The sequence below is a fragment of the Carassius gibelio genome, chromosome B19 (assembly GCF_023724105.1).
Source record: "Carassius gibelio isolate Cgi1373 ecotype wild population from Czech Republic chromosome B19, carGib1.2-hapl.c, whole genome shotgun sequence".
Classification (NCBI taxonomy): Eukaryota; Metazoa; Chordata; class Actinopteri; order Cypriniformes; family Cyprinidae; genus Carassius; species Carassius gibelio.
This window is the reverse complement of record NC_068414.1, coordinates 31,896,420-31,924,205: the sequence shown is the minus strand read 5'-3', so window position 1 is coordinate 31,924,205 and position 27,786 is coordinate 31,896,420. Positions and strand designations below refer to the sequence as shown.

The 27,786-nt window shown below is 40.5% G+C and overlaps 1 protein-coding gene across 2 annotated transcripts; it reads left to right on the top strand.

The window, feature by feature from the left end:
* LOC127979040 (ETS domain-containing transcription factor ERF) lies at window positions 1-27,786 on the top strand. 2 transcript variants are annotated; one of them, XM_052584150.1, is made up of 5 exons: window positions 1-620; window positions 17,363-17,597; window positions 23,346-23,461; window positions 23,563-24,500; window positions 24,588-27,786. In XM_052584150.1, exons 1-5 carry the CDS (start codon window positions 599-601, stop codon window positions 25,143-25,145), a joined length of 1,869 nt encoding a protein of 622 aa, XP_052440110.1. In that variant the 5' UTR covers window positions 1-598; the 3' UTR covers window positions 25,146-27,786. The 2 variants fall into 2 exon arrangements, with proteins under 2 accessions (XP_052440110.1, XP_052440111.1); XM_052584151.1 differs by having other exon boundaries at window positions 95-620; window positions 17,378-17,597.

The following is a 27,786-nucleotide window of genomic DNA, read 5'->3' as shown; positions in this document are numbered from 1 at the left end:
CTGTCTGCACAAATGGTGAGTGGGCGTGGCTACTCACGCTCTCCGCCCCTCCCTCCCCCGCTCCGCGTGGGCTGGATGAAACACGACACCCAGAAAGAGGAGGAGGAGGAGGAGGGAGAGAGTTACACGGAGTGAGTGGAAAAAGAAAAAGTCCGTGGAAAGAGAGGGAGAAAAGTGGATCGGGCATTTCCACCTTCTCGTTTGTTTTGATTTTGTCGGTTTCGCCTCGTGTTTCAGCGAGAAGGCTTGAATATGCAACTTCGCAGTGTATATGAAGTAATCAGGAGTTCATCGCGGACACGGTGCTCCTCCATCGGCACGACGCGCTCCGATATCTGACCGCAAAAGAGCGAGTCTGTCCGGCCACAAGGCAGCGACGAGCGTCCTCCACGTTGGGGAGGAAAAACAAAACGAGAAAACCCCAAACAGACCGGAGGAGGACGAGTGAAGGGGCTGGATTTGAGGAGGAAAAGTTTTGTGCGCGATCCTGAGCTCACCGAGAGGAAGAAGTTCATTTCATCTCTCTCTTTCTCACTCTCTCTCTCTCTTTCTGAGTTAGCACGACTGCTAACGAAGCGGCTAACTTACACTCTCCAACATGAAGACCCCGGGCGATACGGGTAAGTTTTCCACACAACAACAACAACATATCGGTTTAATCCAACCTTACAGTGCCGTTACAAGAAAACCAAGATGCAAATAACGTATTTTAGAGAGTTTTTGTCGTTTTAGATGAGTTTCACTCTAAATATGCAGCCCGCTAATTTCGCTCGGATTGGGTGATGTGTTTATAATAATCGTATTTTAAACGATTTTGTGCCTAGTATTAAGTCAGTCAAGTGTTACAAGTCCCGGTGTGCGATAAGATGTTGTTTTAAAGGTCTTTGAAAGTTTCTAAAGCAGGCAGCTAACGTTAGTTGGCATATTTAATTATAATGAGTTTTGGGTCAGTTTTTGCGTTTGCTATACTGATCACCTCCATATTGTATGTCATTTACATGTATTTGTGTGTAGCTGTCATTATGTCTGCTTCCTTTAACAATAAAAAAAACTGCTTATATTAAAATCGATATTTTAGAACAAGTTTTCACAACTTTTGAACGGTCCCGACATAGACAGTCAGGTCTCTTTTATATAAAATGCACATGGTAAACGCGTTCATTACGCTCCCAGGTGCATTAAACTTTATTAGAGAATGTAAAGGTGTTTATAATGCCTTTATAACCGCTTGTGTTGATCCAGTATGGCATCCACCATTTGCGAGCAACTTTCAGCCATTTGGGCCAGAGAAAGTGCGTCCCATCACAGCGCCTCTCTGTGTGAGCTCGAGGATCTTACACGAGATATTTCACTTTTCTGCTTTGTTTGTGTTTACTGTTGTGTTCAGTTCATTTAGAGGGTCTTAACGTGTGAAGTTAAATGTCGTTTAAATGTTTCACTCAGCTACAAGTCCTGCTTTTCTTTGTTTACTTTATATGGATGCTCTTTTTGGCTAAGCTGACAATCATTTTTACTTGCTTGATCTGGTTGACAAGGTAAAACCTCTTTCTGTACCCTTCAGCTGGGCAGGAACGTAATAAGATTTTCATTTTCAGTTTAACATTATGTAACTGTAATATAAACACCAACATGTCAAAGATATAATCATTTATGTTGAGTTCAGTTCATGTTACTACTAGATTAACTCATGTGACTATTTGTAATACCACCCTTGTGCATCTGTTATCTTAAAGCATTGTAATCTGCGCTTTACAGCAGCTTGATTCATAAGAACCTGGTAAATATTCATCTGCTTGTATGGAAAAACGCTGGCAGTTCATGTCAGTTCAGTCTCTGTTGGGTGTCTGAGCTCCACCAACGCTGAAGTCGTGGTCTTATGCATTAAACCATTAGCTAATTCTTCCATTCGTCCTCCCCCTCATTCGGTCTGCAGTATAAAGTAAGCCTTCTTATGGTATGGTAGAAGTTTTCCATGTTGTGCGTCGTGTCTGGGACGCAAGTCTGCGTTTTCGCGTGGGTGTGCAGAGGTGGGGTTCTGCACACGCTTAGTAGCTCATGTCAACTCCAAACAGAGTGGGGTTTTAAAGGTAGCAGAACTCACAAAGTCTCGGATATTAGTCGTTTTCATCGACCCGGGGCATTTCATTAGGTGTTCCTGCATGAGAAGTGCATTGTGGGTAACAATGCCCAACATGTAGGTCAGGTATTGCTGAAATTGATTTAATCTATCACCCAACCCTTTACTTTAAGATTGGAAAATAAACAGAAGGTGAAAAGAGTTTCTGCAAGCGGAAATGAGGTGTACGGTTAGTCTTTGTGCCATATCAAATTGTTCCTTTCAGGCGAGGTGTTCCCCGCCCAGGTCACCTAGGCTTTGTGTTGGGGCGATGAGATCGGCCTCTTTCTTTTGAATAGCTACTTTGCCACCCAAGGGATTAAAGAGTCACTTAAACCAGCTATTTTACCTGCCGGTTAATAATATTGTGTTGGAATGAACTCACTGCCATACAGCTTTGATCACATGTGAGTTTTTTTTTTCTACTGATAAGTTTTGTTGTCTGAAATTGACAGAAAAAACACATTCATTTTGCATTAAACCTCTGCTTTTGATGTTCCAGTGTGCCTCTCACTAGGGTTTATGCAAAAAGATACACCGTTGCATCAGTCATTTGCACTTTGGCACTCTAGTTTGGCCGTCAACTCTTGCCCAGCTAAGCGCGATATCTGTCTGTCTGCTTTGTAGGCCAATAAGTGGCCTATTTTTGGTGCCTTTTTCCAATTGCGTTATTCATTATATCAACAGTTTGCCACATGTGGGTCTCACATCTGGAACCGGGCTCTCTGTTGTCTCTTCCAGCGTATGAAGTTTAAGGGACCCACATGGGCAATTAGCCAGCGCTTTGGGAGGGTGGCGGTGGGTGCCATTATTTTTCAAAGGAGGGTCTAGGTCAGGGTGGGCTAAGCGTAGGTGTTAGTGTTTAATTTCTTCTTCACTGCAAGGTATGATTCACTCTTCCATTGGCAAGAACATGCCATGGGTGTTTCTTTTTACTATTTGGATGTTTTTGCATTTTTTTTTTTTACTCTTTTCTTCCTTTGTAAGCAGTAGTCAGTAAGATGAGTGTTAATGCTGTACTAAATTCTCCCTAAAACCTTCAGTAACAAACTGTTGAGTATGGATTGGAGGAAACTTTTGTTTCTCTGTTTTAAATGTTTGGATTCCTTTTAGACAACTAGACTTGCTTTTTGAGTTAACATGTGTAATCAGTATGACTTAACCTGTCTAGAGTTGCTCAGGAAGTGTGCATGCGATTGGCTGGTGTGTTTTATGTGGCTCAGCAGATTGGCTGTGTTTCCTGGCCTGTGTTTTTTCCTGGAAACACCGTCTATAGCAAACATATAACCCAGCCACACGGTGAAACTAGATGTATACTAAGGTTTAACCTATAATGACACAGTTACTTTCTCCCCAAGTATTAAGCTTCCTTTTTGAATATTTGGAAAATTATCCTAGCAGAAGTGAAGTTTAGATATCAGCCACCAGATACTTTGAAGCTTCCTCATCACATCTGTACACTTTTTTTTTTTCCACCTCCCATTAAATAGACACATGAGTTATTATTTTTCCATTTGAATAAGGATGACTTCTGCCAGAGCTAAAGTTAGTTCAAACTGAAACCTCAATTTTTTCTGCTTAAAATATAGACGGTAATATTATATAGTATGAAAGCTTGTGATGAGCTCCTGTTGTCATAGGACATCCCGTTGGGTTTGTGCAAGGCATTTTCCAGCATCTAAAGATGGATTCAATCACTGTGACCTGAATATTATGGCTCATCTTAGTACAAAAGGTCTTGAAATATCTTCTCTTTTTATCTTTCTTGAGTCAGTCTGTTTGTAGTCTGAAATCAATACCTTTCGGTCAGATTCAAGCTAGTTTTCTTGAAATACAGGGTTGATCTTCTGATTAGCAATGGCGTTTGTAATGGCATGCTCATCGTATCGTTGTTTCTCTATAGTATGCAGGTGGTGTTGAGTTCAGGTGGTGCTTCGTCATCTAGCGGCACACCTTTCTTTAATCTGCATTTCAGGTGCCCGTGTTTCTAATGCCATGCACGCTGGATCTTCGTGCCAAGCAGGTTGCTAACCGAGGTTTGAGCTCAACCGACTTGTGGAGTGTTGTGTCTAGTGGAGACCACAGTTTGGTGGGAACTCTTAGGTTTTGTCGAGACTGCGGCTGACAGATTTTCCCCCCTCGTGTGTTTGTCTGTGAGAGCGTGTGGCTTTGGCCGTCCTTTTGGTGTGTGTGTGTGTGGTCACGCTCGTGTTACAATTTGTGAGTTTGCAATGTGTATACTTTCCCTGACATTTTCAAGAGCGTTCCCCTTTGGAGTTTGTGCCCAGGCTTATGGTGAAGAAAGTTGTTAAGTGTTAGTGAGCATTCGAGAGTTTATTTTCAGTTTAGAACTCGATCTGAAAAGGAAGAACGGGGCAAAAAAATAAATTCCTGGGTTACTAGGTTGGGAAGATTTGTTGCCGTCACAAACACCACAAATCAGGTTTTTATGTCACGTCATATTGCACACTGCAGGCAAACAAATTATGGCAAATAATCAAACACACTTGTCTAAACTCTCTGTCTCTCATATGAAGTATTGCGAAGTCCTATTTGTTGTAATAAATCAGTTTGTTTGGATTGTTCACTGGTTAAAAAATGATATGGTCTCTGTGTAAACACTTTTTTATGTTTTCTTTTTTGTACAGAATATTTGTGGCTTTAAATATTTTATTTTTAATGATACAAGTGTTTTTTTGGTATGCATGAGTCAGGATGGATGACTAGTCATCCAACAACTGACTAGTCCATTTTTTTATACACTTTTCTTAATAAAAAAAAATAAATCAGAATTGTTGTGCTTTAGCTGTTGGACAGTTTACATCGTAAAACTCTCTCAGAAGTTGTTGTTTAAAAATAGTTCCAATTTACACTTCATTTATTTCCTGATGTGTTCAGTTCAGTAGTTTCTGTCTGTTTTTCTAGATTTATCTTTTAGTGCACATTTATTTTGCGAATGTTAAATTTAAAAACTTTGCCCTTTACATGCAAGACTTGTTGATTATTATGTATAGGCTATATAGCCTATGTTTTAAAGTTTTTATTTTTCTTCATAGCTTGTGAGTGAATTGCATTGAACAAATGTTTGAATTTGTCTTATAGATTCTAAGATTCAACTTTTAAATATGCAGCTTATAGAATTGAAAATTTTTTTTCTTAAATTTTATCCTAAGATTCCGTCATTTAACTATCATTTTGGTGAAAAATATAAATCAGGGTGATTTTGTTACAATGGCGCACCCTATTCCCATAATATGGTTGTAATGAAGACAAGAAGTCACGGTTCAAGTGTGTTTTGTGTGCATATGTGTGTGGAGCACATAGTTTATTAGTGGGGCCCAGACCCCCCACATTCCACTTTAATGGCTGCTGTCTGTGTTGCATTATACACACACACATACACCAGCCTACACTCAAGGAGGCGGCACACACACACACACACACACACGTTCCTAATTCTCACAGTTGTGCGCTCTCTCCGTCTCTTGAGCTGCCATCTTTGTGGTGACGCCACTTTGACTCGCTCCCACTTTTATTTTTATGCAACCAATTTATTTTTGCAGGCAGGATCCAGTGCTGGTGCAGCACAGCTGGGAATACAGAGACAGAGAGGAAGAGAGTCAGTGATCATGATTGATACTACATAGGGTTCACGCAGGTTCGATCTGGGTTCCTGATCTGAGTCATGGAGGTCTGCGTGGAGGAGAGAGTACTTTCAGAACCTGTCAGTGGGTTTCTGATTCCGTGTAGGCCACTGAATGTGGCAGTGGAACTTTTAGCCACTTTTGCAGAACAGTGGAAATTGTAGTATTAGCAGACTAAATTATTCGCGAACTGAATGTTTTCAGTGGAATTCTGATGTCTTGTTGCTCTTAGGTGATTTCCAGACCTTTAAAGCGTGTGGTTTCGGGTAGAACGACCTATAAAGTCGTGCCGGCCTCAATGGGACATTTAGCCTCATTCTAACTTCATCTAGAGCTAGTGGCTGTGACTGACATGTGGCCATGCATAGTTTGCGGAGGCCTGATGTCTGCGTGCTAATGGAAAGCTTGTAAATGAAAGGCCCATTAGCAGTGAGGGGAAAGGATTGGCGAGGGTTCTCGGTGCTGCAGTCTTGGCCCGGGTGGGAGAGAAAACGGGGAGCGATCGTGGAGACGGCGTTCTAATCCCACAGCTGGAGCCGCGGCGTGTGCCTTCAGCAACTGTGTGTGTGTCTGTGCATTCGTCTTTGGAGGAAAATGAAAGTGAAGCCAGAGTCTAGAGACTTAACCACAACACAGAACTTGAAAAGAGGCAATCTATTGACTTCTCGTTCTCGGCCCCACACCGCCACTTCTTTTTCCACTCCATCATGCTCTTATTCTCTTTTTTGATATTACGTTCTTAATTCTTTTTTATTTCAACCCTCTTTCCAGATGGGTGGTATCAGCGCTGAACACGCAGCACTCCGTAGTCATTGTGCTACTCTACAAAATAGTGTCTAGGAAACTACGTAATACTACACATTGATACGGAGGTGGAAAGTGGAATTAAAGTCAATGTGAAATCAAAATTGACTCCCATTTACTTTCTAAATACGCACTCATGGTTTTAATGAGCTTCGGTACACTTTTTTTTTTCTTTTTAAGATTAAAATGTTTTAACTTTAGCAATTAGGGATGTCTAGGTGACTGGTTGTTCAATCAATTAGAGCTTTTCTTTCTTTTAGATTTGACCAAAATTTGACCAAAATGCATGCTAATTTGAGCATCAAATTGCACCAAATTGCACCATTCTTTAAAGAAACTTTAAAATGGTTTCATTGCTCATTTCCTTACTTTATAAGATGTTTTAAACTTCTTCAGTATAGTCTGATATTTTTTTTTAGATAAAACTGGTTGTAAATGCCAATTCTTGTTGACTTTAGAGGTGAGATGCAAGTCATAGTTGTTGCCTGCTGTGGTTGGTCGTTAATGGGGGAGGTTGAACACACCGAGCATTGCCTCCAGGGTCCCCATGGAGATATTCAGACACCTAGTCTCCTGTCTGCCACACTCTCAAACTCGTTCGCTTTTCTTTAGACATTCCACAACACACACACACACTTCTCAGCCAGGTCACACACATTCAATCTAGAGAATCACCTGGGGCCCAGATGACTGTCTCCTGGCCAGACTTTGGGTTTAATGGTGCTTTCTTGCAGTTGATGTGGACCAATCACAGCTCTCAGCAGGGTACCTGGGCTTGAAATCAGACAATCACTTTGCAGTTTCATGTTATCAGACGTTGCATCATTGGCAAAATGCAAGCTTAGGTTTATCTCAATGCTGGCTCCACCCATTACTTCAAATTCAGCATTCAAGGTTTGAATGATGCTGTTTTTTGGTTTATCTTTCAGTCAACATTAGCTAACTCGACCGATTTTGCATATCAGTTGAGTACCTGTCCCCATCCCCCAATCCACAGGTAAATCTCACAATGGGGACGTCAACCGAGAACGTCTTCAGACGTGCTGCAACAAGTTGCAGAGCTTTGTGTTAAATGCTATCTTTTAGATGCTGTTGCTGGAGAATTGTCTTAAATCCTGTTTTAAACATCATGGAAATTGCAGGGTTCACCAGCGAATACGCCTCGTTTTTTCAGCAAGACAGAAACTTGCACAGCTTTTGCATTGCTGCAAGGGGTAGGTATGGCGTCTATCGCCAGTTGCAGCCACGTGGAAAGGCCAGTAATAGAACAATGATCTCCGACAACTGGACGAGGAAGAATCAGAATCAAAGCCCACAACTGGGAGGGAACATCGTAGAGAATTTAGTAAGCTGTCTTCTGAACAGACCAATAATAGGGAGTGCAGTGACGGGGCGAGACAGACGCACACCATGTTTATTGCTCAGCTAAGTCAGTTTAAGTTTGTGTTGCTGTTTTCGGCAACTCTGGAGAAGAGTTCTCGGTCAGTCCTGCCCATCCCTGTATAATCTGGCACAGACTGCATAATGGCAGTTAAAATTAGCTACTCTGAATGAGTTTGGAGCATCAAGGAGAAAACGCTGAGCTTGGTGATTGTAGTTGGATTCAATCTGGCTGACTTCCACCTGCCCTCCAGGACCAGGAGGGTGAGGTTCGCTTTAGTTTCCCTCGAGTCATCAGCATTACCATGCATAATGTCGCTACTTTGGAGTATCTCAGGTTTGAGGGGATAATTTACCCGAAAGTTAAAATCCTGGCATTATTTATTTACTGTCATGTCATTCCAAACCTATGCCTTTGTCTTCTGTAGACCCCCACCCCCCAAATTTTTTTTTTTAAAGTCTCCCAGTACATGATTATTATTTTTTTGTCCATACAAAGTCAGCAATACTTTGATATGTCTTCCTTGTTTTATGTTCGATTGAGTTATTGATGACTTTTGGTAAACTTGCTGAAAAGCTCTTTTTAACTTGAAAGGCATGCTCCTATGTAGAGACAGCATTAAAAACATCTAGGTTGAACTTTGTGGCATATACTTCTTATCAGTTTATTGGGGTCTCTTATCTAGAACCGGTATCTGGAACCGGAAAAATCAAGCAGATCTGCACTGGTTTTCCTTCGATTGATCTTCTCTGGCCATGACTAAGTGCCAACAGAAGTGGAGGAAGGAAAGGAAATCGGTTAAAAGTTCATGTAGAAGTGGCTCCCAGCTGGAGATAAAGCCAGGATGAAAGCTTTACTCTAAGATATTAGAAATCCACATCTCACTGATAAAACACAATGCCACTATCACCCTTGCAACCTCGGCGGTTTTAATGACTTTTGCTCGGCTGCCTGAGCGAAGGCCACTGGAGTGTGTGGTTTAAGACTCGGATGAAGAGAACATGATGGCTGGAAGACTTTAAGATTGAATTGTACCAATTCCACATTACCAGTCAACTAAAGGGCTTGCTTTTCTGCTTTTTACTTCAAAAAATATATATTTTTTGCATTGGTATATCATGTTTTTAATATCTTAAATTTAAGGTTTCTTTCAAGTATAATATTGGTTACGTTTCCTATTGAGTGGCCGATACCCATTTTGAATTCTTAAGAGATTGCATCAAGTATAGGCTTCTAATTAGAGGCCGACTTGTAGGATAATTTAAAGGATGGTGGTCGGCATTTATTAATTTACCAATGTACTACACATACTTAATTTTTTTAACCCTGGAAAATAAACTGATTATGGTGTATTGACTGTAATATACTAACTTGATTAATAATTTATGATTACTTCATCAGGATAACTTGATTATTATAGTTTTTCATTTCTTTTGAAGAATTGTTTGCCAAAATTATACCCAAAATAGATTGACTTTTTTGTTGCTTAAAACTCGTTGTAGTTGTTTAAGCATTGGTGTTTGCTTCAGTATTTTGTAGATTGTTTTACCTCTTCTAAAGTTAAATTAATGAACTTTAGTTGGAACAAAACACATGAAAAAACATATAGTCTCAGGTGTTATGTTCATCTTACATATTGAACCCAAACAGCCCAGTTTTGATGTGTCATATGAGGCACAAGCTAATGTTTCCGATGATGCTCGCCGCCTCGGTTAGCGAGTGCACACGCGGTTCAGGAGACCTGCACAGGCCTGCTGGTAAGGATTGTTTGGCAGGCGGCCGTCGCAGGCTGCTCCCTCATGCTCGGCAGTCCTCACATAGCAAGGAAAATTGGCCCAGAAACTCGCCCTGCCTGACCATTTATGGTTGATTTAATCATATCCCTACGAGGAACTCCCCTGTGACGCGTCTGGTTTCTGTCTGGGCAGAGTTGGCCGTCGGCGTCCCGGACATCTGGAGCGCTGTCTCCACCGCCATGTGCCGGTAACTGGAGTTTTTGGTCTCGCTGGTGTTGACATGAAGATTGTAGACATGAAAATAACAGCTACTAGATGTTTAGCTTACGGAGCCACAGCTGTGAAAGTATTAGACATAGCTAATGGCTCCTCCTTGGCGAAGGCGTTCGGGACACAAGGTGCTCTTCAGTCGCTGCTTGGGTGGGAAATACCCTCACGCTGTGACATGGGTGGGAAAATGACCTAGAGTCTCACGTAGTGCGGAGGATAACACGCGTGCAAACATAATCAAACACTTGATCCCTTTTGCCCTCCTTTCTCTCATATTTGGGTTAAAGTGTTCCCAAAACACCTGTCCAAGTGCGCAGTATCACACACTTTAGATCAAGGAGACCGATTATCTGTATTTTGACTATAACGCAGTGTGTTGGCACAGGTTGCCTGTTGCATTATTTTCATTCTGTTGGGATAGTGGAGTCTATGCTTGTGTGTGGAAAAATCAAGAATTTCTTTCAGGGTTTTCTATTTTATTTTAATTTACCATTTTGCATTTCACATTTTAATGGCTTAAAAATAGTTTTTAACGTTAAAAATGTCAATGTTATATTAATAAATTGGAATGCAGTATTTGTTGCCACCATATCACCAGCTTGTTTTTTCTCAATTTAATTGTGTTATTGCTATGGTTTTAATTTTATTTTTGTATTGTTCAATATTGGTTTATTTTTATTGTGCATGCTCATTTCCCCTAGTTATCCGTACCGATTATTTTCTCCTCTTTTTAAACTGTTTTTTAGCACTCAAGTTAAAGTCTTAACCTAAACTAATCTAATCTAACACTTATAATTTAATAGCACTGTTAAATTTTATTTATACATGATTGTACATTATAATGTGACATGTAAATTCAGTTTGAGCATCTAAACATTTTATTTAAATTTACTATTAAATATTGTTTTTAATTATTATTATTAAATTGTTTAAATTTAATATGAATTTAAAAAAATATTTGGTCAGTGTTTTATTTATTTTAGTTAGTTAAAATGCTATTAGTTTAATATTAGCCATTTATCTGCGTGCATTCGGTGCAAATCTTTAATCGCTTGTTTATTGTGTCTGTGGCGTTTCACTCTGTCAGCTCTGCTATCTGTGTAAACCTGTTGCTGATGCCAATTCTGTCAATGCTTTTCAATTTCGTTTTGCACGTTGTCATGCGTCTGTAAACTTCAGCAATGGCCCTGACGGAAATAGCATGCTGTGATTAATCAACCTTGACTTATTTACCGTTAAAGTGATAATGCCACACTTGCGGTGCACAGGCAAGTATTATTGTTCAGTCATATGAGCTAGTTGTGCAGCGTGTCGACAAACACATCCTAAATTAAAGCTCTGTTACAGTGTTTATCTTGCAACCACACCGTTCATTTTTAAGTGTTGCTTAGAAAGCTGATTATTTACTCAACCTTGTTCTGTGCATTGATATTAAAGTGATATTGACATCATATTTGGTGATTTTTTTTTTTTGCATTAAAAACATATTTAGAGTGACAACTCTAGTTAAATGTTAATGCATAAGTAAGCCGTCTTCATTATATATTAAATTAGCATCCATTTTGCAACCAAGTGCAACTGTAAACCTTTGCGCTTTAGTGGCGACACTTTATTAGCATAGACGGAAAATCTATGAAAATTAATTTGGAAGCATGTAAACTTCTTGTAGCTATTATCTTTTCTTCTTCGATGCAGTATTAAAGTCAATTGTGTAAGCAAATTTCATTGGCCGGCTGCATGTATCATTCATCCACTTTCAGACAGTTTCTTTGTCTTTTTCCAGTCTGGTCAGTGTCCTCAAGAAACTCACACCACTGGCCTGACCCTTCAGTAGGTAACTAGAGATTAACCAGCAGAGTATCAGCACACCTTCTCCAGTTAGCACCGCGCCGGCGGCTCGAATGCATCCGAAAGCTTGTTATTTCTTTGGGGGTTATAGAGATGAAGCGGAGGGATTTGAGTGCCTGTCTGCTGCATGGTAGGGGCAACAACCCTGAACCTTTTCCATCAGGGTTGGCAAGAGGAGGCATGACTGTTGTGGGCAGACAAATACACACACAGCGTGTTATGTAAGAGTGCATGGCGGTGATCATGTGAGGGCTGCAGGCTAGTGCTGTGCATCTACAGATGATTGGCCGACGCTTTGATCCTCTCCTCTCAACCTGAGTGTTTGTTCTCTCTTTCTGGTTGACTCGCTCTCTCCACATCCTCCCCTTTCCCTGTCTGTCTGTCCACTGATCACTTTATTCTGTTCAGTGTGTTTAAACTTTTTTCTGTGTAAACGTCCATTAACACTTAAGAGCGATAACTAACTATAAATATTAACTGTTAGTTAATGCTTTATTAGCATCCACACCAACGGATGATATTGATATTTATGATATTTAAAGTTTAATAGATTCCGATTGGCTGTCAGTATTTGTATCATTCTTCAGTTGGAGAAATTAGTTCTGGAAGTGATTATTCATACAATGATTTAGTTCCCCTGCAGCATCATTGTGGACTTGCCTAGTACCATAGAATTAGACTGATTATTAAATAAAAAGGATAGTTATCGTCCTTTGTGTAAATGGCCATTCATACAGAAAAAATATTTTAATGATTTTATTGATTTTTACCAATTTCTGCACAGAGGAATGCAAGAACCACAGCAACTACGTATTTTGGTTTGGTAAGGTTATGCCATTCTCATTTTACACTTCATGCATGTGGACTGAATAGTAAAGTTAGTAGAGGCTCCATAGATTTGCACTTAACAAGCCTAACCAACAGTGAATGAGAGAGAGCGATTATTTGCATCTGTCCTCCAAGCCGAGGCATATATATTTGTGAAAATAGGTTATGTCCTAGGAAAGCAACATCTCTGTTTTAGCATCAATGCATAGCTGGTCAGCGGAGCCTTCTATCGTGTTGCGCAAACTTAAATAGATTTCAACAGCGTGTTTCATGACGTCTCTAGTGTTTTTGAACGTGTAGTTGAATTAACAGGGTTGGGAAAGGTATTCGAACTTGGGACGCCCATAATGCTACGGCGTTACATATCAGCGCACTGCCCACAGCCTTTGTTGAAAAGTTAAATTATTAAATAAATTGATAAATCAGTGAAAATCTGTTACCTAAATAGGTTTTTAGTTAATTATATTTTTGAGTGATGATGCAAACAAGTTGATACATCAGTGATTCATTTAAACAGACAGAATAATCTAAAAATAGACAAAATAAATGAATCACAAGACCTCAACTAATGTTGGTATTCTATTCTTGGGCTTTAAATCAGAGATGCTACAATAAATAGCGCAGCCTTGACACTTTCATGTCATTTGAGACCAGCGGCAGGCACAAAACTGCTGGTAAAAGTGTTATCACAACTTTCTTGGTACTGACCAATTCTGTAACGATGACAAAATAACATTGCATATGTCATAAATATTTCTGATATCTCCAGTCGTTATGTCATTGTTATATGACTGATTATGTGTATCTTAACAAAGCCTCCAGGGAGTCGTCTTAACCCAAATAAGAAGGTGAGATCCATATTTCCCAGAGAGAATGTGAAACACGTAAACATGCAGTTGCAGGGTTTTGTTGTATTTTTCGTCGGGGGCGTTCTTATTAACGCAAAACAACACTGACTCATTCCACGCAGCTCGGATCAGTGCAACCAACTGCAGAACGTACATGGACCGACGCCAACGTGCCCCGTATCAATCGACCGTCAGTATCTTTCAAGGCAGAGTGACACTGTCGATTGTAAGAGGAACATTTAGGCAGCAGAGTCGCTCGTGGTTCTTTTGTATTACTCATCATGCACACATTCATGCTGGCACACACTCGTACCCTTTTTTTTCCCTGTCGCCACCATCATTAGTAGATGGCGAACGACCTTTTCCTCTGCCTAAATATAGAGCCCACAAAGAATAGGAGGAAGGGAGGGAAGTGGGGGAGAGATGGAGAGAAACAGAACGAATGAGTGCGGGGGCCCTAAACATTTCTGAGCCTTTAAATACAGACCAGAGACGCAGAGGACGGCGTTTTTGTTTTCTTTTTCGTACTTGCGTCACGGCCTCGCCATAAAAAAGAGCCATTGCAGCTGAACGCCAATCGTAAACAGAGACGAAGGCAATAGGTGCTGTGTTTAGAGACTTCATGAACAGAAATGGCAAAAAAACGATGCCAATGTGGATATTAGCGTCCAGTTTCCTTGAACTTGCGTGTAATGCTTGGTCAGATGTTCGTCAGCTGGTTTGTTTGTTCGTGCCGGTACAGTTTGTACAGGTGGTATCATGTAAGGCTTATGTCATATTGTTTTTGTAAGCGTGTGTACAGTGCCCTGTCAAGCGAGGGCTTCGTCTGGCGGTCTCCTGACTCCATACCCATTAGTGACAGTAACAGTCAGAGAAACAGCAGTCCCAGCAGAACCCACAGACACCAGGGGACGTGCCTGTTTTAGCTGTTATTGCGCTTTGATTGAGTGTGTTTGTGTGCACGCGCAAAGTTGTCTTGTGGGCTTGTGGTATTATGTAAAAAAAAAAAAAATGGCACACTGGTTTGTTTGAAAGTACCTCAGAGCGGTTTCTTGTAAAGTCATTCCTCGGCCTTCCCCGGAGTCTGACGTTTCGCCATCGTCTGGGGTTTATTTTATGTCCCTTCTTCTTAAGGGATGTCTACCTGTTGATTGTCAACCTATTGCCTATTGTGGCTTTCTTCTTTGATCTTTTTGAGCAAACACCACTGTTACGGTTTCTGGTGAGCGCATGGATTAAAATTTGGCTAAGACCCATTCCACTAGTCAAATTGTGCAGTTTATGTAGTACTTTTCAAAGATTTCTGATAAAATTAAGTAAAACTGTAGCACTGTAGCAATAAATAGAATTGGCTACTTCAAGGGAAATCTGTCATTTTACTTTACATATGATCAAATATCAATTTATATATGACAATAGACAAATATGTAAAATTTATTCTTGTAATTTAAAACCTCTATGACTGTGTTTCTTTTTCAAAACACAAAAGAAGGCATTTTCAAGAATGTTTTTGTCCGTACAGTGAAAGTCAGTGGGGTCCAAAACAACTTTGGAACCTATTGAAACTTGTATGGACGAAAAACGTCAAGATATTTCTTGAAAAACTATTTTTGTATTTTGTGTCATACAGGTTTGAATGACATTAATGAATTTTCAAATTTGGGGAAACGGTCCCTTTAATCTCTTTGTTTATTCGAATCAAATGTACTTTAGAATATTTTAGCTTGTGCATTCATTAATTGATTAATTGCATTCAGTTTTTTTCTTTCTTAAACGTGCATTTTATAGCACTAAAGTGTCTTGTTGCTAGGAGATAGTGTGGGAGCCAGGGACCCAACGCACGAGAGAGAGAAAAAGGTATGAGAGTGGATGGAAAAGGCGCACTTCTTGTGAAAGCTGAATGACAAATACACTCACGCATACGTCGTGAGTCAGTGCTGACGCGCACACACTGTGGGATGCTTTGTGTTTCTGTGTGCCCACTCACTCGGTGGAGGTCTGGTCCCACAAGCACACAACTAATCATATATGAGCCGTTTAATGTGACATGTCTTGGTAAAATTGCCATGAATGGTGATGGATGATGAGAAGACCTTTTGAAGTCGCATTCCTATAGGCCTAAATCTCTTTGAAAAAGGCACCAAAAATACAGGCCCAGTTGGTGGGTTTATTTTAGTATATACCTTGAGTATCACTTCTGTTGTGGTTATGCCAGTGTTTCCTGCGTTGCTGAATCTTCAACACACAGCAAAAGGAATCAAGTCTTTGAGTTTTACTCCAGGTGCAAATATGAGTTTGGAGTCTGAATTGATTGTTTTAACTCTCGCTGAATAATAGCGAAAACGCATCTTTCTGTCGAGTTGATTAACAAATACCTCTTATGAGCTGAATCTTTTTAGTGAAGCAATAACTTGCAGTGCAAGCTGTATAGTCCATTCACGATTGATTCTCTCTTATTTGCTGTAATCAGAAACATTGTCTAATTCATGAGTAAATAACTCTTAAGAGCTGGTCTGAATCAATCTGACGAACTTGCTAAGTGCTTACTGAATCAACATCTGACTCACTTACTCAACTGCAAGTTATCATTACTTTATATATTAACCAAATTTGTGTCCATAATATCTGAGACATTAGATATTCACTGACTTGTTGCTCATATGATTGTGTTGTTTATCACAAGAAGTGGAACTGATCTGCTGCTTTTCTGTGGGTCAAGTGAGTTTTCCATCTCCGATCTGCCAGATCTCTCAACCAAACATCTCAATCATGAGTCAAGCCACATTGCTGACTGTTCAGCAGTTGTCACGGACAGTTAGTACCAGCCCACGGTGTCCAAGTCATCCTACCGCCCCCCTGCGCAGCGTGGGTCCCCGCAGCACATGTGTGCGGTTGGCGGTGGCGGTAGTGCTGAGCTGTTCTGCGTTCGCTGCCTAACACGGCGACAGTCTTTATTAGCAGCCAAGCTCTAAACAGTCTGAAAGGGGCATTCCAGTGAGCACAACAACACGTCGTGTGCGCCAGCACCCTCTTGTTCTCTTTTGTGTGCGACTGTGGGAATTATGCTGTTATTTTCGGTCATTCCCACCTGAAATAGCGCGCCTTAAAGATAGAATCTTGCTTCATTGTTTTATGCTCTGATTTTGTTTTTTCTTTTCTAATAGGACATTGTGTTTAATTTAGAGCCAGCAGAAAAGGTTCACCTCGTTTGGGTTGAGTCTGGCTTTTTCGCACTCGTCCAAGTGTGTGTTTCTCATGCTTGTTTCAAAGAACCGTCTCACGATGTCACGTTGACTCAGCGTTGTGCATGGATTCATAATAGGTCTGCCACTTAGCATGTTGTGTAACCGTCTGTCCGTGTTAGCGTCTCCAAAGCACAAACAGTTCCTGTAATGAGACAAAAGACCCTTAAAGTCACGGCCGTGTTTTTGTCTCGCCTCCAGCAGCCTCCTGCTTCGTTTTTTGCAAGTATTGAGTCTAAAAGTAGAGTGTGTACCATCTCTGTGTGTGTGTGTGTGTGTGTGTGTAAGAGTGTTATTTTGACTGCTGCCTCAAGGATTCAGGATCGAAGCGCTCGTTAACTAGACACGAAGGCATTTCTTACAACTTATTCAGACTTGGAGGTGATTGAGAGATAAATGGAAATCGCCTAAACAAACTTTTACCAGACTAAAATCCTGAGAGTCAGTCTGCATAAAGGTTTACAGCCTTGGAAACGTATCGTTTTCTTGGCTTAATGTCATTTAATAGACAGCAGAGGTAATACAGCCTCTTATTATTCGAGATAAGATGTGGCGAAACATGCCCTCACTTTACTCTCGCCAAATGTTGACTAGATTGCATCGAATTGGCAAGACTCTCAAGAGTGTTTTGTGTCTGACCTCTAGGGTTTGCCTTCCCAGACTGGGCCTATAAGCCGGAGTCGAGTCCTGGTTCCAGACAGATCCAGCTCTGGCACTTCATCCTGGAGCTGCTGCGGAAGGAGGAGTACCACGATGTCATCGCCTGGCAGGGGGATTACGGTGAATTCGTCATCAAAGACCCGGACGAGGTGGCACGACTGTGGGGCGCCCGCAAGTGCAAGCCCCAGATGAATTATGACAAGCTCAGCCGAGCGCTCAGGTGAGGATCTGCTTATTAAATCCCATTGTAATGCCACTTGTGCTCATAATATGTCATTTTCACCCACTGTATCTTTGCTGATGAAAACACCTGTATTAGAGTAACTGAATGAACTTGGGTAATGGCTCCGTTCAAAAACAAAGTGAGCTGCCTACCTAGACAACAATAAGAACCATACTGATGTAGTGACTGCTCTAGATGTGACAAAAAGATTGGGTATATTATCAAAGTAATAAGTAATTTCCAAATGAATATTTGGAAATATCAAACAAGAGTGTAGCTCTATTCACACCAATGACGCTATTTTTATTAGCACCCACACCAATGAACATTAATGTTATGTATATTATAAGCGTGCAGTTATGATGTCTGCCACTTTAAATACTCTTTAAGGTCAAATGAAAGATTCTGATTGGCTGTCAGTGTTTTTAACGTTCAATATTAAATATTTTGAAAGTGATTCCAACAGTAATGTTTCATCATCGTTTTAGCAGTAATGTGGATGCTGTTGCTGTCATAAGAACTAAAGCTTATTTATATAGTTAGCGTTATAGTTCTCATCCTTGGCCTTTTCACTTTTGGCAACTTGATAACTTAACACAGCCTGCCAGCTTAACAATGTGCCAACACACTGCCGAAAGATAACCGATACAGACCGCGTATTCTTGACAGATGGCATTAAAGTAGAGTGTTAGCTTAGCAAAATGCTAACCACCAGACTGATGATGCCGTTTATGCTAATGTAAAATAGCATCATAGATTAGCAACTTGACAGCATCACATTATTGATGTTGATGTCAAGTCTCTCTTGAGGTTCATTTTAGTAACCATTAGCATGAAGTGCAATTAATCTCACTCACTTAAAGAACATTTCGTCTCACAATAGTTTGGAATTGCAAGACAGCGCACTAGAGTTTGGTATAAAGAGAATGAGTGAATTTTGCAAGTATGTGGTTGCTGTAAACTAAAGCTTTCAGCTTGAGGTAGACTAATATTGCTGCCAGTTTTATCTTTGCTCAGTCTAGAGCACTTTGTTTCTTTGATTTTGTGTGCTCTCACTGATTTTGTGTTCATCAACAACGCCTCTGCGCTTCTCTTTCTGTGTTTGCGTTCCTCCCTGTATACCATTTTTCCGCCTTTGCCTTTTTCCATCCTCGTCTGTCATTCGCAGTCTGTCCAGTTGCCTGTTTGTCTGTCTCCTCGTGTTATTCAATGCTTTGGATTGGTAACCATGGCAACCAGCAGATGCCCACTCAAACCTGCTGAACCTGCCTTCACCATCCCAGAATAATCAAGCCCACTTAGTGCTCATCAGCCATCACTTACAGGACTAGTGTGCATCCTCCACTTCCGAGAAAACTCTTTCATTTCTCAAAGAGAAATATGGACATATGAATGGAAGAGGAAGGGAGGGGGAAGAAGAAAGGCAGCAGAGAGCTGTGTACAGTTCAGATGTAAAGCAGAAAGTTCCTCAGTGTCACACTTCTGAGAAACACAGAGGAACTGGCTCTGTTCAGCACATGTGGAGGACACAAAACATGTCCTCCAAGTTAACTCCAAAAAGCATGCACACATTCTACTGTGACCTCATCTTGACTTTGTCATGCTCTGTTGTTGAAGCCGGTTTTCTTCATTCGCATAATTGTGAAGTTTGTGGTTTTCATTTTTAGGCCCACAGAGAATCCTCGGACAAAACCTTTGCAGATTTCTGCAAAAATTGATTGCCAGTGTTTCTAAAATTCTTCAAATCTTTAATCCTTTGTATTTTCATTCAGGCAAACATAACTACTACTCAAGTTTAATGGTTTGTTCAAATGGCTAACATTATGAACTACATTTTGGTGTTTTAGCTGCATTTTGTAAATTCTTGACTTTGGCCAGTAAGCAGAAACTAGCAACTAACCAGAATACAATAGCAACTTTAAAGTATAACATAGTACTGAATGATAAAAAAAACATAGTAATACCATCAGACACTAAGTATATGATTGCATTTTAAATGAGTTTTGAATAACTAATTTGGAGTAGACATCACGGTTACGTCATTTGCAGCTGCAAACGTATAGTGGTGGGAGAAGAACGCAGGTAACAAATGGAGGGAAATGGGTAAAATCAAATAGAGTACTATTGTGAATAAGAGAACAAAAATAATTGGATGTCAGAATCAGAATGCAAATAATTTGTATAAGATACTGTTGTCAAAGACGCCATTTACAGTTAACACAGATGTTTTAATGGACAGACTATGGATGACAATCACTGATTAATTTTAAGGTATACATTTGATTTAAATAATAGGTCTTTATAACATTCACATATGCAATTCATAGGGGACATATTATATTAACCTTACAGTTACAGCATGAAATACTATTTAAACCTATTACTTCTAACATTTTACATAACAAATTTTATATCACAAATATTAGTTGTTGTTTTTTTTTCTTTTGCAAATGCAAGTTTATACCTCCTAGTTCAGACTTTATAACTCAATTTAACTCAACAATAACAAGTTTGTCAATTTCAGTCAGGGATATAAACTCATGTTTATGAGCCGAGGGGAAATGAGAGACTGACGAGTTGTTCTTCCTTATCAGAATTGTGAGAGATAATCTCGGAATTGCAAGAATAATTTCAGAATTTTGAAATATAACCTCCTTTTATTTCTTTAATTTCATGGCTTCCGTAGGCTGTTAATTTAAAACGTTCCGCCCAGAAAAAACATCATCGACTTGCTGATCATCGAATTGGTCTATAAATGTTTATTTAAATGTTGGTCAGACATTAAAATTTTTGGCTAATTTCATCGTGGTTTCATCAGCAACCAATAACAGTACTTTCAGTGTAGTTTGACCCATTTTACTACCATTAAATCTATTCTGTAGATTTTTTTTGTCAAATATGTGAAAAGTGTGCTCATTCAGCATGAGTCATTTGGGAAAGAAAGGCCTGAAGGCGCTCTCTTTGCTTTCTTTTCTTTCATACCTAAGAGGTTGCATGTGTTCACTAAAATTCAAACACCCTTCAGACAGACTCCAGGCTGCACAGACGTCTCATTGTTACGCTGTTGAAAACGAACAGACTGCAGGCCAACAGACAATGCAAAACAACATGTACACGCTCTTTGTATTTACCTGATAACCTGATGCTGCTTGTAGACCATCATAGAACCAGACCACTGCTTTCATAATGGATGTCATCCGTGTTAAGCTTAGTGAAAGTAAACAAAAGGTCATATGGATCAGCCGTTTCACTCAACCGCATATGTACTGCATGAATGTGAATGTCTGCACAACACGCATGTGCAAATACAGACACGCTTAAGAGTTCTTGTGCTCTTTTGAAGCAAGTTCAAATGCACTTCAAAGGTTTGTGTATGTGCCCTTTTCTCTGTTGGTTGAGTATGTGCCTTTGAACTTCTCAGTGCCCTGATTCACACATCATTGTATATCACAATCATGTCTTCTCCCACATGTACTCTCTGCACCCTCAGTGACATCTTAATTAAACACATTCAACCCATAAATCATCTTAACATCTGAAGCATCAAATATCCATGAAGTCACGTATACTCTGCACATATCTGAATCTGACTGGCTGAGACCTTTCATGTATGGAGGAATTTAAAGTGTGTGTGTTATATATAATAACCTTCAGTGCTCCTTAACGATATAGTAATTACGTCGGACTTTAACTTGAAAAGGTTTGGTTTTTCTCTCTTTGGAAAAGCTGGTCTGACATTTTGTTTCCTGACATGTGCTGCATATGATCATAGAATTTTGGCTATACAAGAATTTTAACAGATCTGTTTAAAATTAAGAACATTTAAGCATAAGAAGCAGTGTGTGCGTTATCTTTACTAAGTCAATTGGATTTAATGTAACTTGCTATTTGAACGATTATTTTTTGTTACATTAAGTCCAGTCTAATTTGAGAAAGAATATAGTGAATTTGCTACAAATATTTTTAATAGAATTTTGAATAATAATATTGACATTTATTTATAGAATTTTCATAAGTATTCAGAAGCTAAATTTAAAATTCTGTTTGGGGGTTTGTGGGGCTGTGACAGTTACTGTGACAACCGCATCACTATAACCGACAATAGCACACGTGATGTCATGCACTCTATAACAAGCATAATACGAATTTTATTTAGACTATAGGTCTTTGGTAGTCTAATTCACAAATGACCTCAAACGACATACACAGTGTTTCCTTAAGATTGGAAGGTTTGAATGCAGTAAAATACAGTTTATTCTGCATGAGGCAAATTAATTTTGTGTTGGGCGATGGATTTGGGAAACCAAATACTACATTGCCGATCTGGAGCCATCTCCATTCATATCACGGAGACACTTGTACAAACGTGGATGGGTGACATGAATGGAGATCCTGTTCCTGTGATCGCAAGCGCCTGGCTGGTTAGGTTTGGTGACGCTCGGTTTTCTCCAAACTGGCCAAATACAAATGAGATGACGATAAATTGAAGATGTTAACAAGAAATGTGGCAATGATTACGATTTCAAAGAGAGCACGTGCAGACAAGAAATTAAACCATGTTTACTACAGACGTGACACTGCCACATCGCAACAGGTTGAGTCTCTACCCAGGACATTTTAACTTTGTGCCAGTACTTCATAAACAGGACGAGGCAATTTACTGTCAGGGATTTGTTATGTTGTGTTGCGCCGCATACAGTGCAGCATCACTGATTATAATGATTTCTATAGTATTTTGCCGTGTCGCACCGCTCACATCCATTACACAGGGTGTATTTAACTTTCTTATTTAGGCTAAGATATTTATCTTAGTGTTCTGCAGGCTGCATATTCAATGACAGAAGTGCTAAAATAAACATGCATTTTTGCTAATAGATAATTTAGCCTCGTTTATTATATGTGTAAAAATTATAGGACCATATATACATACAAGTCCCAATCTGAATCAAATGATTCATCATACACTGTTTGAAGTCCCGATCTGAATCAAATGATTTGTGATACGCGATCCGATTAGAGCACTTCGAAGCGGTGAATAATTTTGCAATGCAGTGCTTTAACTGATTCAGAGTTTTGAAAAGCTCTGTTGTGTTCTTTGCTCACTTTCTCTATATCATTTATTGTTTGAATAATCATAGAAAAGAAATCATTACAATTAATAGGCCTAATGTACACACAATGTTTTATTAAACTGTGATCATGTTAAATAACGTTAAATTCCATCATATTAAATGCATTTAATACGTTTTCAAAGGCATCATCCCAGTTTTTTCCCCACAAATCACACCCTGTATATTTATACATAAATTACAAATATAACTAATATTATATGTGTGAGTGTGTGTGTGTGTGTGTGTGTTCAAAAACCAGTCACATTACATATATAACACCTCACCACCATCTCCACACCGCAACACCAGTAGTTGATCCATTACCACCGCAGTGGAAAAATCTGCCACCGTCACAGTCATAGGGATTTGTCCCAAGTTTTCAGTCTCGGACAAGAATTTGAATTATTTAGTACATGAAAACTATAATTTCATGTGTTCAAAAACCAGTCACTCTGTTTTTATGAAATATGCAGATTTACTTATTGTAACTTTCATCTCTGAATTGGTCATTTCCTTTGCAAAGTCTAACAAGTACAAGAATGTAAAATACATAAAAATGGGAGGCCTTCAACAAACTGTGACTCCTAATAATGGCTTTGGCAAGTGTGTAACCATGCCAACACTGTCTCTGCAGATACTACTACAACAAAAGGATCTTGCACAAGACCAAAGGGAAAAGATTCACTTACAAGTTCAACTTCAACAAGCTGGTGCTGGTCAACTATCCGTTCATTGACATGGGCTCTGCAGGTAAAGACCCCTGCTTTTTAAACTCAGTCTTTCTGAAACCCACCCATTTAGTTTCATGTACAAAGTAAAACATTTATTAAAATTCTCAACTTTTTTCATAGGTTCTGGTGTTCCTCAAAGTGCACCGCCTGTCCCATCAGGGGTAAGCACTCATTTCCGCTTCCCTCCATCCACGCCATCGGACATCCTTTCTCCTAGCGAGGAACTGCGCAGTCCTGGTGTCTTCAGTGCTGTGCCTCGACGCATAGCTCGTGGCTCTGTCTCCGACTGCAGCGATGGCACCTCCACCAACTCGGAGCTTGAAGAAACTGGCTTAGCTCCCGGTGACGACCGCCAGGCCGACCGTGCCTTCAGAAACCTGCTCCATCCGCGATTATCCCATGATTCCTTGTTCCGTGTCTACGGTGCACCGCCCAACCCAACTGGGCTCCACAGGAGTGGGCCCCATGCGCCCCCACACAGGGTCCACCCTGATCCCATGTCTCCATTCCCAGTGTCCCCTCTCCCAGGCACTGGAGGCTTGCTGGCTCCTGCTCTTTCTCCAGCTCTCTCCATGACCCCTACATCTCACATGGCCTACACACCTTCTCCATCCCTCTCACCCATGCTGGGCTCCCACTTCTCGTTCAATCCAGAAGACATGAAGCGTTACCTGCAAGCTCACACTCAGAGTGTCTACAACTATCATCTGAGTCCCCGTGCGTTCTTGCACTATCCCAACATCATCATCCCGCAACCCCAGCGCCCAGACAAGGGACTGGGAGGGCCAGCGGGTGTAGGTCCACACCTGTCAAGTCACCCTCTGCACCATCAGGCTGAGGAGCCTCATCTCTCTCCGTTCAAGTTCAAGTTACAGCCACCACCACTGGGTCGCAAACAGAGAGACGGGCCAAACTCGGCTGGACCAGGACATGCCCCAAATTCTGGCAGCGCTGCTGCTTCCTTCTCTTACAGCAGGGAGCCTGGTGCATCCTCAAACTCTGCTTCATCTGGAATGATGACCAACAACTCAACCCCAGCTGGTCCACCAAAGATCAAGGTACGTTGACCTTTAAAAAATCCACACTGTAGCTCCTTTGAGAATGAAAATGGTTTTCTGTAACGCTCATTTTGCTTTCTTCTGTAGGTTGAGCCCATCTCAGACATGGAATCGGAGGAAGAAGTCGAGGTCACCGACATCAGCGAGGAGGAGCATGAAGACGACGAATGTGATGTCTTTTCCCCTCCTCACCCCAACGGTGGCCTTGCCCCTCCACCCAACCACGATCGCATGACTGATGATGATGATCTCGAGGAAGACGTCTTCAAGACCCCAGCTGCACCAACCTCAGGGGTTGGGGCAAATCTTTTAGGTCTTAAAGCAGAACCCCGAGAATTAAACCTGGGCCAGGGCGCTCCCATTAGCCCCGGGGGAACACGCTGCATTCCTCTGAAGCTGCGTTTTAAACGCCGCTGGAGTGAGGACCAGCGAATGGAGGCGGAAACTGAAGAGGCTGAGGACAAGAAGAGCAGGGCAGAGAGGGAGGAACTTACCCAAGAGTTGGAGCCTAAACTGGGGGAGGAAAATGGAGAGCGGAAGAGTCCGGAGACTTTGGCTGCACAACTGGGGACGGGCCAGAGGAGAGTGAGCTCTGAGCTGCAGCGAGCAACAGCACAGCTGTCTTTAGAAAACGACGTTTGCTGAAGAAGACGCGGTCAAACACATAAACTTACCAACACATAGCTGTCCTCCTTAAGGGCTGAAGGTGACTGTTGCTCTCAGAAGTTGCGTGAAGACCATCCATTCAGCATGTTCGGACGCCCAAACCATCTTTTAAACTTCTGTACATGCAGGTTCACTCACTTCAAAATATTGCAACACTAAAATTTATTAATACTGACATCTCTTTTTTTTTTTATGCATTTAAGTACCAAGGCCCCTTTCCCAAGCTTAGTCAGAGCCCCTTGCTTCCCAAACCCATTCCTTTTTGTTTACTGTGTTAGACTTACATCATCCCACTAGTATTCTTGGACACTTGGACACTTTTTTTCCCCCTAAGAAGTTCTCCGTTAGGATTTAGGGATCAACCTAATACATATTTTTTTGTAAATCAAGAGATTACAGAAGTGCCTAAACTGGACGTTGATGCACCCCTGTAAAATATGGGTAAAGATGGTGATCTTTTTCTTTTTTTTGTCTCGTCATTCATGCAAATGAAATGTAGTCACATGGTCACGGGCAAGTGGACATCATCTTATTTAAAACAGACACTCTTGGATGAAGTGATAAATGCAGGAAGTTATGCTGGCTCCACCTCCAACTCAACCATAGTTCTCAGACTTTGCGATTACAGACGCTTTCATTTTTTTTGCATACCAAGATTCAAGTCCCAGACTTTTTGCAGAACCAGCTTGCCTTTCGCTCTCAAACCAGGCCCTTCATTTGACTGCCTCCAGAGCCATTAACGCTAGCGTGCTATCAGCCTTCACTGCCGACTCCGGACACCCACTTTACCAGCTTTCCAGCAGGCTCAGCGGCTGACGGGACCACTCAACAACCTCTTTACGTATCTTAACACATGTATATACATTGGGGGACTCTTTTTATATATGTTAGTCCGTTTTCATGACCACCAGCTGGATGACAAATTATAGATCACATACGATTATTCCTTCACCAACTTTATTTATTCCTTTGTTATAATGCAGTTTTAACCCTGAGGGAACGTAATATGAACATTGGGGCAACATATGAGAGGGCGCTTTATGGTTTAATCATTGTAATCATCCCTAAAACCACTTAAACAATCCTGTACATCCTGCTGTTTTGTAAAGGATGCAAATCTTCACGGTTTGTTGGCGGTTAATCTCAGGCATACCACCCCACACCCCACATCCTCTATCCAACAGGTTGTCTTTGAATATAAAGCCTTCAAATGAACAAACATTTGTGCCTTTTTATGGAAGACTGACCGCCCAGTGCTTTTCAATGGGTTGCTTTATAGACACGTTATCGACTCACATACAGGAGAGGCCTTAGAAACTGACCTCAAACACTGCTTTTATGCCTTATTTAGTTTTTTACCTTAAAAGAAAGCATCCTAAATAAGATGAGCATTTAGAGTCCATATATTCTCACTTTATTGCACGATAGTCGTATATATTTGATAAAAGAACAAACGCTGGTTTTGATACAAATTATATTTCAGAAGGTAAATCTATATGGTAACTCTGTTTAGTTCCAGGGCCCTACAGTGCTTTACTGCGACAGAAAAGTGTTGTTATAGACAAAGTTAAACATAACTGACCAATCGTTGAGAACCCTGAATGGCACAGCTGTCCTTGGCCTTATAAGGTCCATGTATAGTTTGAACTCGACCCGTCGCATTCGCGTTCTCCGTCTCAGTCTCTCTGCAGTGTTTTAGTTGTAGGAGGCTGTTCTTTATCTACAGTGATCAAGATCGAACAGGAAACACATCCTATTTGGCTTAGCGTTTGGCGACAACCAGCTCGATTCGCAGCAAAATGCAAGGGACTTCATAGTCAATGACATCCTCGAGAAAGGGACCTCACTTCAACAAACTGACAGCTAGAAAAAGTGGACATCCAGCCTCTTAGCCCTCATCTAAGGAGGAAGTATAGGACCTGACACACTTAACACTCATTTTTCCCCTTCTTTTTACTTTTATGGAGTTTGTCTGGCGGCCTTACACCGGTTCAGTATCTGTATTTTAACTGACAGCTGCCTTATTTGTTAGAAAATACTTTGTTTTCCTCTTGCTCTCTATTCAATATAAACAATGCTGTTTTATTATACCTTTTTTTTTGTTTATATTACCATTTATCATTTTTAATGTTGATATTATTGCTGGTATTTCGTTTGTACCCCTTACCTGGATTTTAACCTGTTGAGATGAACATTTTAATAAAGCGTATTCCTCTACCCTCTTTGATACCACGATATAAAAGTGCTCTGGATTTGTATTATTGCTGGTTTTTAAGTTGTAATTAAGAAAACCAGGTGAAGAGGTAGGGTGACATTATGCGATCACATTTTTATTTTAATCTTTTTTTTCTGGTTGTGTACATATATAAATATATATTTTCCATTTTGAGGGGATGATGTAAGAAAAAGACAATAATTTCTTAATTGTGTTCAAGGTCTCTCTCCTTTTGCTTCTTTCTTAAAGCTTTCAGTCGGTCTCTCGACGGTTATGTAATACTTTGTAAAGAGAGACGAAACTTGACGTTACAAAGAACCATGTATACTTTAGTTTCTCATGTGGTTTCTTTTGCTCCTGTAATTAAAACTGTAATCAGGGTTCATTAAAACAGGTAAAAACAGA